Source organism: Ostrinia furnacalis, unplaced genomic scaffold, assembly GCF_004193835.3.
Source record: "Ostrinia furnacalis isolate ACB-3 unplaced genomic scaffold, ASM419383v2 OfSCF1083, whole genome shotgun sequence".
Taxonomy (NCBI): Eukaryota; Metazoa; Arthropoda; class Insecta; order Lepidoptera; family Crambidae; genus Ostrinia; species Ostrinia furnacalis.
In genome coordinates, this window is record NW_021131322.1 from 1 (window position 1) to 12,540 (window position 12,540).

Genomic DNA, 12,540 nt, shown 5'->3' on the forward strand with positions numbered 1-12,540 from the left:
TCCTGACCTTGACCAAGATGAAAAGGAGAGAGCTCACAGGATAATGGAACTGAACTGCTTTGAAGTAACTGCACGTAGTCTCATATTGCTTGCACTGCTTACTGACCTTTAAGTGACGAAGATGAAAAGGAAAGAGCGCGTGTCTGAGAGTAGCTAAGGAGGACATGGCCATGACACTGAGTGTCTAAGGACATGGCCATGACACTGAGTGTCTAAGGACATGGCCATGACACTGAGTGTCTAAGGACATGGCCATGACACTGAGTGTCTNTTAGTATAGATATCGAAAAACTGGTTACTGATCCCGAAAGTGCTTCATGAGCTCTTTCCAACGGTATAAGTAATAGGTTACAGAATTAACTGGATCTATCCGAAAATTCAATGTTTTCAGCCTCCATACTAAATGTATGCCAGGCACACAATATTAGAAGTGTTAATTTTTTTAATTAAATAATAAACACTTAGTATGAACTCGTAAATTGCATTCTAATTTAAAATTATTCATGGAAAACAATTTTTTTTATTGTTTTAGGCTTTATTTGCTATAATATTATCAAGACATGAGTGCCATGACCGTGGTTACTACCACTACTACTAAATGTATGGAAGCTGGAAACATTGAATTTTCGGATAGATCCAGTTTATTTTGTAACTTATTATTGGTATTGTTGGATAGAGCTCGTGAAGCACTTTCAGGATCAGTAACAAGTTTTTGGATACCTTGCATAGTTTTTAATATAATGTGGTTTTACTAAATGTATGGAAGCTGGAAACATTGAATTTTCGGATAGATCCACTTTATTTTGTAACCTATTATTGATACCGTTGGATAGAGCTCGTGAAGCACTTTCAGGATCAGTAACCAGTTTTTGGATATCTTGTATAGTTTCGAAATAATCGAGTGAGATCACTTATCGTTTCCACCCTGTAGGTATATGATAAATAAGGCAAGCGGAGCCGCGTTAAAACCATGTTGATTCATAAGAAACGTCGCGCGTAAGCCACGACATCGTTTAATAGAATACTAGTGTTGTACTCTACCCAGAGTAAATCTATAAAGACTTGATAAAAATATCATCGATATTTACTTCGAATGTTTGGAAAAAAGCCTCTCTAGACAAACTAACATTCGCGATAGATTCAATATCGTGACCGCTTCAAGGAGCGAAGAACGTTTAAAAAAATACCAACCGAATTGAGAACCTCCTCCTTTTTGAAGTCCGTTAAAAAGAGACAGCGCGAACAATTTCCAAGTCAAAACTGTCACGAATACTTTTCTTAGGGACTGACAATAGAACGTGGAATGCGTCTATCGATAGTAAAAGTATCGATAACCACACAACACTACTGAATACCCCGAAGCAAACAATGACTTCACACGGCACAATGGTGTAACTCTTACACAACCGTTGCGTTGCGAGTCAATATGTCGTTTAACTAGAATAATTAATGTTTACGCAGAATACCTGATGTAGTTCCTAAGTTCACAGATCCCTAGGGTTTGTTACGGGACTATTCCCACCTCTCGTTCCCACCGCTGCAACTCCTATGTAGCCAGGATCTACAGCTTGACCGCTAATAAACCCAACCAGTGAATGCCAAGTTTGTGCCGGGAGAAAGTTAAACTGCCATTGGACCCGCAACGAAATTAATCAGAAGAACATAATATGAGCAGTTCGAGGTTACCTTTAACACAAAACCCCGGGACAAACTTGACCTTCACTGGCTAGGTTTTTATTGGCGGTCAAGCTGTAGATCCTGGCTACACAGGAGTTGCAGCGGTGGGAACGAGAGGTGGGAATAGTGCCGTTTAGACCTTTAACATTGTTATGGCTACAGACTTAGGTAAGATAATTCCCACAAACGAGCTGTCACTCACAATCTGCGCACGATTGCGCGATTTGTCACCGCAGCGGATGCAGTGGTGCAGAATGCAATTGATGTGTTGACTGTATAGAGGTGTCAGGGTCGGATCAATGATGATCTACAGTGATTTATCTGTTAACACCTAATTTAGAAGCGACTACAACGAAGTATTGTGATTTGAACAATATTTCTTAAACTACATATGTATTTCTTTTGTCAGTTTTGTTAAACTGACATAGCCCGCAGAATCGCTAAAATCAAGTGGCAGTGGGCGGGGCACATAGCTCGTAGAGCTGATGGCCGCTGGGGCAGGAAAGTTCTTGAATGGCGACCACGAGCCAGAAGACGTAGCGTAGGGAGGCCTCCCACTAGATGGACCGACGTTCTGGTGAAGGTCGCGGGAGGTGCCTGGATGCGAGCGGCGCAGGACCGGAATCCTTGGGGGAGGCCTTTGTCCAGCAGTACACGTCTTTCGGCTGAAACGAACAAATGATGGGAATAGAAGATCACTCACTTGAGAGGCAGCAGCCTGCACAGATCCTTGTCATACACGTTCAGCGTATCATTCCTGGTGATATGCGGCGGGAATATCGACCCATCTGACCCGGCGATGCTGTTGCATTGGTCAGTAGTCCAGTGCTGGAGACGGTCCCGCGTGTTGTACTTCTCAAAGATACCGTAGCGGTTCATGCTTTCGGCGCCAGTGAACATCGTGACCACGTCTGAGGAGGTGCCGTTTTTCTGGAAGGGATACGCGAATGAGTTGTTTAGAGTTGGAAATAAATTGGTTGGATTAAAGTCTCAAGTTACGTTTATGGTGCAGATCTTTAGTCTTTTTTGGTTTTTAGTAGTTAGCAACTCTATCTACCTAGCATTGATGAAATAACGCTGCGTATTATACTTGACAAATTCGACGATTTTACCCAATGTCTATGTAGCTCAGAATGGTAAGAGCAGTCACTCGGCTAGCGAAAGACCGTGAGTTCGATCCCCACCATAGGCACTTTGGATTTTTAACTATTAAATAGGCAGGGCACATAGTACGCAGAACTGACGGCCGATGGGGCAGCAAGGTTCTGGAGTTGAACATCCACCCACAAGGTGGCCCGACGACCTCATAAAGGTAGCAGGAAGGAGCTGGATGCAGGCCTTTAACCGGTCAATATTGAAATCATTGAGGGGAGGCCTATGTTCAGCAGTGGACGTCCTGTGGCTGAAATGATGATTATGACCTGCCTTGTCCTGCATATGAAAAGCATAACCCTCCTTCTGGCGCAGTCGGGTAAAAAACACATAAGATGTTGAAGATAACTCACCCCATAGAACAGTCCAAACTCCTCGTACGGCAGTTTCTGTTCCTTCGGCACCACATCTTTGGCAAGCTTCAGGAGAGGATCCTCGTACCCCCAGAGTAGTTGACCGACTGACACCTCCACGAATGGTTTGATCTTGAGGATGTCCATGATGGAAGCCATGGCCAGGCGGAGGAACCGCGCCGCGTGCTTGGATTGGGAGGTGGCGCTCTGTGGATGATAAGGCTGGATTAATACATGGGTCCCTGTGACATCATAAAGGTAGCAGGAAGGCGCTGGACGCAGGCCGCTACCAACCGTTCAATATGGAAATCATTGGAGGAGGCCTATGTTCAGCAGTGGACGTCAATGATGATGATGATGATGAATAATAACATTATGGGTACAGATAAAGGTAAATCAAGCTAAACACTGTGGCATCTTATGCCACTGTACGATAAAGCAATGACAGTTTAACTTTCCCCCGGGACAAACTTGACCTACACTGGTTGGGTTATTGGCGGTCAAGTAGATCCTGGCTACACAGGAGTTGCAGCGGTAGGAACGAGAGGTGGGAATAGTCCCGTTGTATACCTACAGTCAGCGTCAAATAGTTTGTGATACCTTTTTGGCCACTTTTTGGCCACTTTGGGTGTCACGAACTATTATGCAACTGAACTGTAATATTCTAGGCTGTATAATACAATAGGGGATGGGGCAGAGGAGGGATGACGTTTTCAATAAGAAGGTGCACAAACTTAGACATTTTTTGTTTCAACGCATGGCACACCCAGTTACTTTGTTCGGTAGGGACTATCAACAGTACAAATAATATTAAAATGACGTTGCTGGTATTGTCTACTGACACTTGTAGTTTCTGCTTACTGACACCGAACACTTTTTAATCGGAATCGAGTTAGTACCTATGTGTGGAAGCAACTGGACACAAAAATGTCTAGGTCTGTGCGGGTAGTAGCTGATTTCATGTTCATTATCTATACTTCTATACTAATATTATAAATGCGAAGTAACTCTGTCTGTCTTGCTTGCTTTCACGCCTAAACCACTGAACCGATTTTGATGAAATTTAGAGATAGTTTGAGACCCGGGAAAGGACATAGGATAGTTTTTGTCCTGTAGGCCTAAGATGCGCGCCGCGATAAGCGGTTATCACGCCATTTTATCGATTTTGCCCATACATTTTGACGTCGATAATAGTTATCACGGCGCGCATCTTAGGCCTACTGGTTTTTGAAACAGGGACGCACGCGATAAAGTTTTTCTGTGACAGACAAAATTCCCCGCGGGGGAAGCCGAGGGCGGAAAGCTAGTACGACAATAATTAAGGTAACAGACTAACCGTAGGATCTTAAAGAGACCTTATTATATCATCTTTTATTTTTCTAATATCACATTATAATTTCTTAAACAATGGTAACTTAACATTCATTTGAAACCACTGACCAATTTTAAAATTATAAATAACTTGAAAAAATCGAACTGCCTAAGGCGGGAATTGAACCCACGACCTTCCGCTTGCCGGGCGACTGCTCTTCCAACTGAGAAATTAGTTTGAGATGCGACTCTAAACGCTAAAAATTTAATAACACTGACCAATTAACGAAAAAATAGCTATTTTCAATGTATTTCCTACCAAACTTTATTGTGTACAAAAATTCTCATACAACACACATTCCATCCAATCAAAATTTTATGTTAATTCTTTAACAAATCCGTTATAATTAGTCTTTTAATTAAGAAACTACCAATGAGAATGTCATCAATATAATATTCAAGGTGCGGTCAAGGAAAAACGAGGTAGGAGTAAGGAAATAATACATGTTCACCTTAACTGCTGAGGACTTTAACCTCATAATGTTAACTGTATAATTAACCTGACTTCCTTTAAATAATCTTAAAAGTTCAAAGTTGTAACGATAGCTACAATTTCTCCTTTTGAGGTAGCATTATCTTTTTCATACAGGTTACTAAACATTCTGTCATCCGCTTTGCAACGGAGGGAAGTCGAACCTTAACTTCGAACTCCTCCTATGTTCTTCTGATTAATTTCATTGTGGGTCCAATGACAGTTTAACTTTCCTCCGGGACAAACTTGACCTTCACTGGTTGGGTTTTTATTAGCGGTCAAGCTGTAGATCCTGGCTACACAGGGTTGCAGTGGTGGGAACGAGAAGTGGGAATAGTCCCGTATTTTGAGGTAGCTGAGCTAGCACTTGTAGTTTCTGAGATTTCGTGACCTTTCGCTTACATACATAGATTTTCTTTATTAGGAAAACTTCCGCATATATGATAAGTTATTGCAATCGCTCGAACGGAGGTTCGAACCGCCACCCACGCTCTGATAGCGGTACACGCATTATCATATCGGACCGTTACGAACAAGACAACAGATATGTGATCAATGGATGAGACATGACGCAGGACTTTATGGGACCATGTTATCCCGAAGCGGTGGTAGGGACGCGGGAATATTCCCACCTCTCGTTCCCACCGCTGCAACTCCTGTGTAGCCAGGATCTACAGCTTGACCGCCAATAACCCAACCAATGAAGGTCAAGACGTGTTTGGGAAAGTTAAACTATCATTGGACCCGCAACAAAATTAATCAGAAGAACATAGGAGTTCAAATATAATGGGACACGTATTAAAGCGCTGCTTAAAAACTAATAACCATATTTTTTACTGTCTTTTTAATTGCTTACTTAAAATTCATTAGCCTACTTAAAAGTATTCAGTGCTTTTCCGATTATCTAAGATATTTGTAATCTCATGACGTCACTTTACACGTTGAAACCGGGCAGCGTCCCATTAGTAAGTGTGAGTGTTTTCTGACGTTACGCTCAGCTATACCTATAAGATCGTTTCTAGTTTGATTTCAGTACTTTTTTATAAGATCGATTATCATCTTAGCTTCTGTCTATCATAGCTTACTATTGCTGGATTTTTATATTATTTAATCCTAATCCAAATCCGTCCGTCAACTGTCAAATTTTATTATGTTTATGGTAAAAATATTCCGGTTTAATTTTATTTAGGGATCGAAAACTGATTGAATATGAGAAACGGGCGTAAGACAATACAATTTTTCTAGATCCACGAAATTAAGAGTCTCTTCCACATACAGTTCTATCTCTATGTTATCTATGTAAATGGCATCGAATACATAAATTAATGTATTTTCGCCAAACACATTCCAAACTGGTTTCCATATTGGGTTCGTCGCGTCAGAATCGCGTCAAATAGGTATGTCACATAACTTAGAAACGTCACACATACGTAAAACAACCTTCTTTTGTCTTATGATCATCAGGTCATTCAGTCTCCACTGCAGGACCACGACCCTCTAATTTACCAGCAAATGGAGGATTTGTCCTACACTCCCCACGCTGGCCAGACGGGTTGGGGAGGCCTGATGTTCGCATATTTGTCCCTTAGTCGCTTACGACATCCACTGGAAGAGTGGTCATGTAATCCTGTCGTATTTATACGGAATAACACGGCTAATGGGTCATCATCATCATCATTTCAGCCACAAAACGTCCACTGCTGAACATAGGCCCCAATGATTTCCATATCGCCCGGTTGGTAGCGGACTGCATCCAGCGCCTTCTTGCTACCTTTATGAGTTAATGAGCCATCCTAATTTATATCTTTTTGACAATAAAAGTCACTTTACTGTATTAAAAAATCGACTGTACGTTTTTGAATATCCAACACTTGGTGTGGATATCACACGGCGTATTACATAACAATTAAGAGAAAGTTTCTACTTTCACGCCATGGCGTTTTCGAAAAGAATAAGACAATGTATTTGTATGTTAGTTGGAATTAAAGGGGTGCACAGAAGGCCCGGCAGAGGTCAAAAGTCAAAAAAATCAGTTGTCTATTAATCTTTTTTTATTTACGCAGGTAGGTAGTTAAAAACCTCTAGTTTTAGAAAATAATAAAGTTCCAACATGTTTCTTAACAAATTGGTATACTTTTGCGAGTCAGAAGTCAATGATTGCACGCCTAAGAACGGTTGCTATCAGCGCGTCCTAAGTTTATTGCTTTGTTTACATAAAGTTTTGTTTATAAATTGTATTTAAAACTAGTGCATTTAACAATGGAAATCCTGGAAAAAGGTAATGTGTAACTTTTTGTCAAAATTTTAAAGTTATATGGCTGGTATTAACATGTCAAATATGATGAAAATAATTGATGATTTATTAAATATTTTCAGACTTTTAGTTTAGTTCCCCGTCGTGCCCCGTAACAATTTATACGTCATTTGTTAGCTGACAATATGCTTTATTATATTTTGTATGTAATTTCACCCAAGAGTACCAAAGGCCTTGACAGTAGGGGTCCAAAGTTGCATTATTTACTTAGCTTTGAAATCCAAGACAATTTATTTTTCTGTTCTAGGCCAAGAAATTCATTGCTCGTTTTCAAGATTGTTTGTATTTGAGCAATGGAATGTTACAAAAGGCACGAATGCTGAAAAGTCTCGTCTTGTGTACCAGAATCTAAAGTTATCATTAGTTAGTGATGAGGAAAATATTAACATGAAGAATTTAGAAAATAAGAGTAATTATCTGATTGAGAGTATTTTAAAAAGGCATCTCAGTCTACAAAAGTTTCCAAAAATAGACATTTTGACTGGTTAAGCGATCCTTATAATCACTGGTTTGCGAAATTTGCCTAAAAAAAGGAAGTCTTCTTTACCCAAAGAGTATTTTACTTTAATTTCAGTAGCATAATATAATAATATACAATGTTTTACAAAGTATTTTATTTTATTAAGAAGTTTTTCACTTTTGACCGCTGTTACATAGACGCGGGACCACCGTGGGGTGCAAATGTACTTTTCAGGATTTATTCAGTATTAATTAAAAACAGGAATAAATGCCACTCTTTTAGCTAAATGCTTAGGCATAGATACATTTTCTATCATGATTAGTTGAATGTAAACTACCTGCTTTATAAAAAACTCAAACTCATTAAAACTCGTTTTATTTTTGCAAGAAGGCTTTTTAAAAAGCACTTTTACACGTCCCAGTATTAATCCTACCACTGCTTAGGGACAATAAATGGGCCAGTGCTGAGCAGAAAATTGTAGAGCTTGTACTATTTAATAAAATAACGTATACATTTAATAAAATCATCATTATCAGTCTCCACTGCATGAGCACGACCCTCTAATTTACCAGAGGCAAAGGAAGAATTTAATTTTGAACTACCCCACTCTGGCCAGATTGTGTAAGGAAGTAGGGAAGGACTGAGGATTGAAATAGGAATGTTTCCTGGGTAAAAAAGCATTTAGTCGGTTACCTTATCAAAAAATACTCGACACGTATTTTTCACTTTTTCAAACTAATGAAAATTGAAAGAGATAAAGCGCCAAAGTTCAAAAGAAGCCCGTGACGTCAAGGAGTGCTTAAAAGTGTAGCACTTTGTGACGTCGCGCGTACCTACTTGATAATTAAAATTTCTTGTCATTGCATCGAAAACTAAAAATCAAGGCCACAACTCAAAAACCTACTTCTAGCGTGTACTTTAACCACACATTTAGCAAAATGGCCGATACGTGGTCGCATTAACCATATTAGTGACCATAACCGCTAATCGCCAATTTTCTAAATCACACCGTGTTAAGTGAAACTGGGCTTCTCGTGGTGAAATATTTTTTTTTACTGTCAGTTCACTTTCTAGTGGACTGGTTCTGGATTTGATTCCTAGCTAGAGTCAATTGAATGGTATTCTTAATTTTATAGTTCACCTGGCTAGCTACCACCATCTTAACTAAGTCTGTCGCCATAACAACAATGTTAGATCGTTTCATCCATGAAGACGCGCCCCACCAATTTTTGGTCGAGGGAAGCACGGGGTGCGGGGAGTTTGATCTGAGCAATCCGAGCGGCATTATTGTAGTGTGCGTGTGCACTCATGGATAATTTAGCGTGTACCGATAACACTCAAACATTAGCGGAAGAATGGTGGGGCGCGTCTTCGTGGATGAAACGATCTTCAGCATTGTTGTCTCACTCATCACGATATCTCAGAAACCACAAGTGCTAGGAGTCTCAAATTTTGCATGGGGGTTCCTTTTAGAACGTAGGTGCTCACTAAGGCGGGATTTTGCAAAATTCAACCCCTAAGGTGGTAAAACGGGGTCCACGCTTATGAAGTCGCGGGCGGCCGCTAGTGGGATATAAATGAAGGGGACCTAAAGAACAAGTTATTTGTTGCTACCATATCGACGCATGCGCAAGTCTGGCGTTGTTAACAGTAACGCGTCACGCGCCACTTGCCGTTCCGATCCGTGGTTCGTATGCGCACCACGGCTCGAATTGATCATACATTTGTATGTATGTGTTACGATCAAGTTAAATACCTAGCGGAATAGAGCAACAAAGGACTGAGCGAGCTAGATGTCACTAGCAGCAACACTGTGTGATAAAAAGAGATGCGTGATGACGTCGCCGTCACGTCAAACAGAAACGTTTTTTGCAACTATTTGACAGTTCGTTAGCACTTATTGGCACGCTGAAGATATGAGCTCTAATATTTTTTTATGTGAGTGAATTTTTGCAAGCAGGCTTTTAAAAAGCACTTTTACACGTCCCAGTATTAACCCTACCACTGCTTCGGGACAATAAATGCGCCAGTGGAAGAAGCAGCGCAAGAAACTCAGTCACTATTGTCAGCCTCTTTTTCAAGGATCTGTGGGTCTAGACAAAGTGCTTAAAATATTATAATCGCAAACCAGTCGAAAAGTGATCGAAAGGCCTTTTTGTGTGGAGTATTGACGGATTCGATTTTCGATTCCATTCAAAAGTGCAACTTGTCTAGGGGGCAGTTTTTTTGTAAAAATACGGGCAAAGCCGCTGGCAGAAGTTAGCTGTGCATTATAAAATCTATAATCAATTGCCTTAATGATACTCATGATCTTGAATGACAGATGATCTATAGCTTAATGACTGGACAATTTACATTAATTACGTGTAATTTTTATCCGCGGTTACGTTCTGCGTATTGTAATTACTAAGTATTATGATTAATGCCTTAGGTATGCTTGTCATTGCTTGAATGTTGTTATTATTTTAATTTAACAGGATGTTTTTATAAAAACATAACACTCACTTGCTTAAAAGACAACGAAATGTTTAAGATACAGGAAAATTGAAATACAAGAAATAAATGAAACCTGTAAAACTGGCCTGTTTATTAACCTATACCTAATTTACATGCAAAATCTTTCAACATAATTATTAAAATAAGAATTTGGGAACGGTTTTTGTATAATGACATTATCGCATTCACAAACGATGCTTGCATAAGTGAAGCAAATCGAACGCACAGCGTTGAACAGAGCTCTGTGATTGGTTCGTGTGTGTCCCTGTGCGTCCACGCGCACTGTGAGACCTCATAGTAATGTTTGTGAATGCGGGCTGATTTGATTTAAGAATCTGAATTGCACTTCTAATTCTTGTATCATCATGAAACTTGGCAGTTATATGTAGATTAGATGACAATACAATATTATGGTACCATCGAGCTGGTCTGATGATGGGACTGGAAGGTGGCTATAGGAACTCCTAAACGAAACGGCGGAATCGCATCGAGTTTGGGTTCATTGGATTTGTCTTTTTGAGTACATTAGTGCTATGATGTCCAGGGTTCTGATGATGAAGTCGGGAGGTGTCCAATTGTCCATAGGAACTCCTAAACGACACAGCGGAATTTTTGGCCTTTTATTGCAGTAATTAAAGCGTGTTTTTAGTTTTTAAACTATTTTATTATTACAAGCTTTATATTGACTTCACTTGATAGTATGTGTGGGACAAATTTTGCAACTGAATTTAAGACCAGTTCTCCTCAACCTATTGAGCTGAAATTTGGTATACTTATGTATGTACGATGACAATGCAATATTATGGTACCATTGAGCTGGTCTGATGATGGAGTCAGGAGGTGGCCATAGGAACTCAACGAAACGGCGGAAACTTCTCGAGTTTGGGTTCGTTGGATTCGACTTCCCGAGCACTTTTATGCTGAATGATGACCAGGACAAGATATTAAGATAGTTACAACTAAAAAGTGTAAAATAAAATTATAATAAAAAAAAACTTTTTTAAAAACAAGCTTTATCCTGAAATGCAGTTGTACTAAAACGAAAATAATAATTTATGCTAGGTTCAAAGAATTTCGAAAGCTTGTAGCGCAAACAGAAAAAAAGAGGAATACATTCCATGCGCGATACAAGCTTTCGAAATTCTTTGAACCTAGCATAAATTATTATTTTCGTTTTAGTACAACTGCATTTCAGGATAAAGTTTGTTTTTAAAAAAGTTTTTTTTTATTATAATTTTATGTGTATTGTGAAAATACTCACCAGCATGGGAATGTTAGGCACGACCACAGCATCGTCATCAGGCCCCGCGCTGAGTTCAGGCTGGAAGGTGTACGTCCTCCGGTAGTGGAACGAGAGGGTCCCGTTCTCGTTGTCGGTTATGTTAACCTTCTCCCACTCTTCCCTGAGGAAAGAAAGAGACGTAAAATAAAGATTAAAAGGTACTAATCTCACCTTGGTGGAAAGCCACAACAAACAGGGATGTTTCCTGGGTAAAAAACTAAGGCCGATTTGCACCGCCTGACTTTGACCGTAACTATAGCGATAACCGGCGTTTTTGTTTGGAATTTGACAGATTTTTGACGCACGTCAAAGTTAAAGTAAGATGGTGCAACCCAGCCAAAGAGTTTGAATAGGCCTTCGGTTAACTTTTCAAAAAATACTGGACACGTATTTTTCACTTTTTCAAACTAATGAAAATTGAAAGAGATAAAGGGCAAAGTTCAAAAGAAAAGGCCCGTGACGTCAAGGACTGCTTAAAAGTGTAGCACTTTGTCACGTCACGCGGAACTTCAACGCATCATAACATCGTAATTACTTGTTTGATTGACAAACCAAAAAATACGTGTCCAATATTTTTTGATAATGTAATTGACGGACTAATGCCCGTTTTCACCATCAATCCCTAATTTTTAAGTGACCCCTTTGAATTCAAAATTTCTGTTATATGTTATGTTTCACTTAATTAGGGATTGATGGTGAAAACGGGCATAAATGTATTTTTTTTTTTAAAACTAGCCTATTTTGATGAAGACTTTTGCTTATAACTGAATTTAATCCCTTATACAAGTCACCTTGAGTACTATGCATATAACGTAACAAATAATAACGCAGTGACTTCTCACGCGAAGTTGCGTGTTGACACAAGTTGTAGAATTGATATAAATATAGGGTAAAAAAGAAAACTCACTTCTAGAGTCTAGAAATACACGCGGAATACGGATGTTGTGGAGGGAAACTTTGAAA

At 39.6% G+C, this 12,540-nt stretch overlaps 1 protein-coding gene across 2 annotated transcripts in view; it reads right to left on the reverse strand.

The window, feature by feature from the left end:
* Window positions 1-2,376: 2,376 nt before the first annotated feature.
* The window catches only part of emp (epithelial membrane protein), a 60,356-nt gene continuing 50,192 nt past the window's right edge, over window positions 2,377-12,540 (reverse strand). For both annotated transcript variants that reach the window (XM_028302114.1, XM_028302116.1), the window contains exons 4-6: window positions 11,557-11,698; window positions 3,183-3,389; window positions 2,377-2,607 (exon numbers count right to left, since the gene is read on the reverse strand). In XM_028302114.1, the coding sequence (XP_028157915.1) occupies window positions 2,377-2,607; window positions 3,183-3,389; window positions 11,557-11,698 (580 nt within the window). The remainder of the gene's footprint in view (window positions 2,608-3,182; window positions 3,390-11,556; window positions 11,699-12,540) is intronic.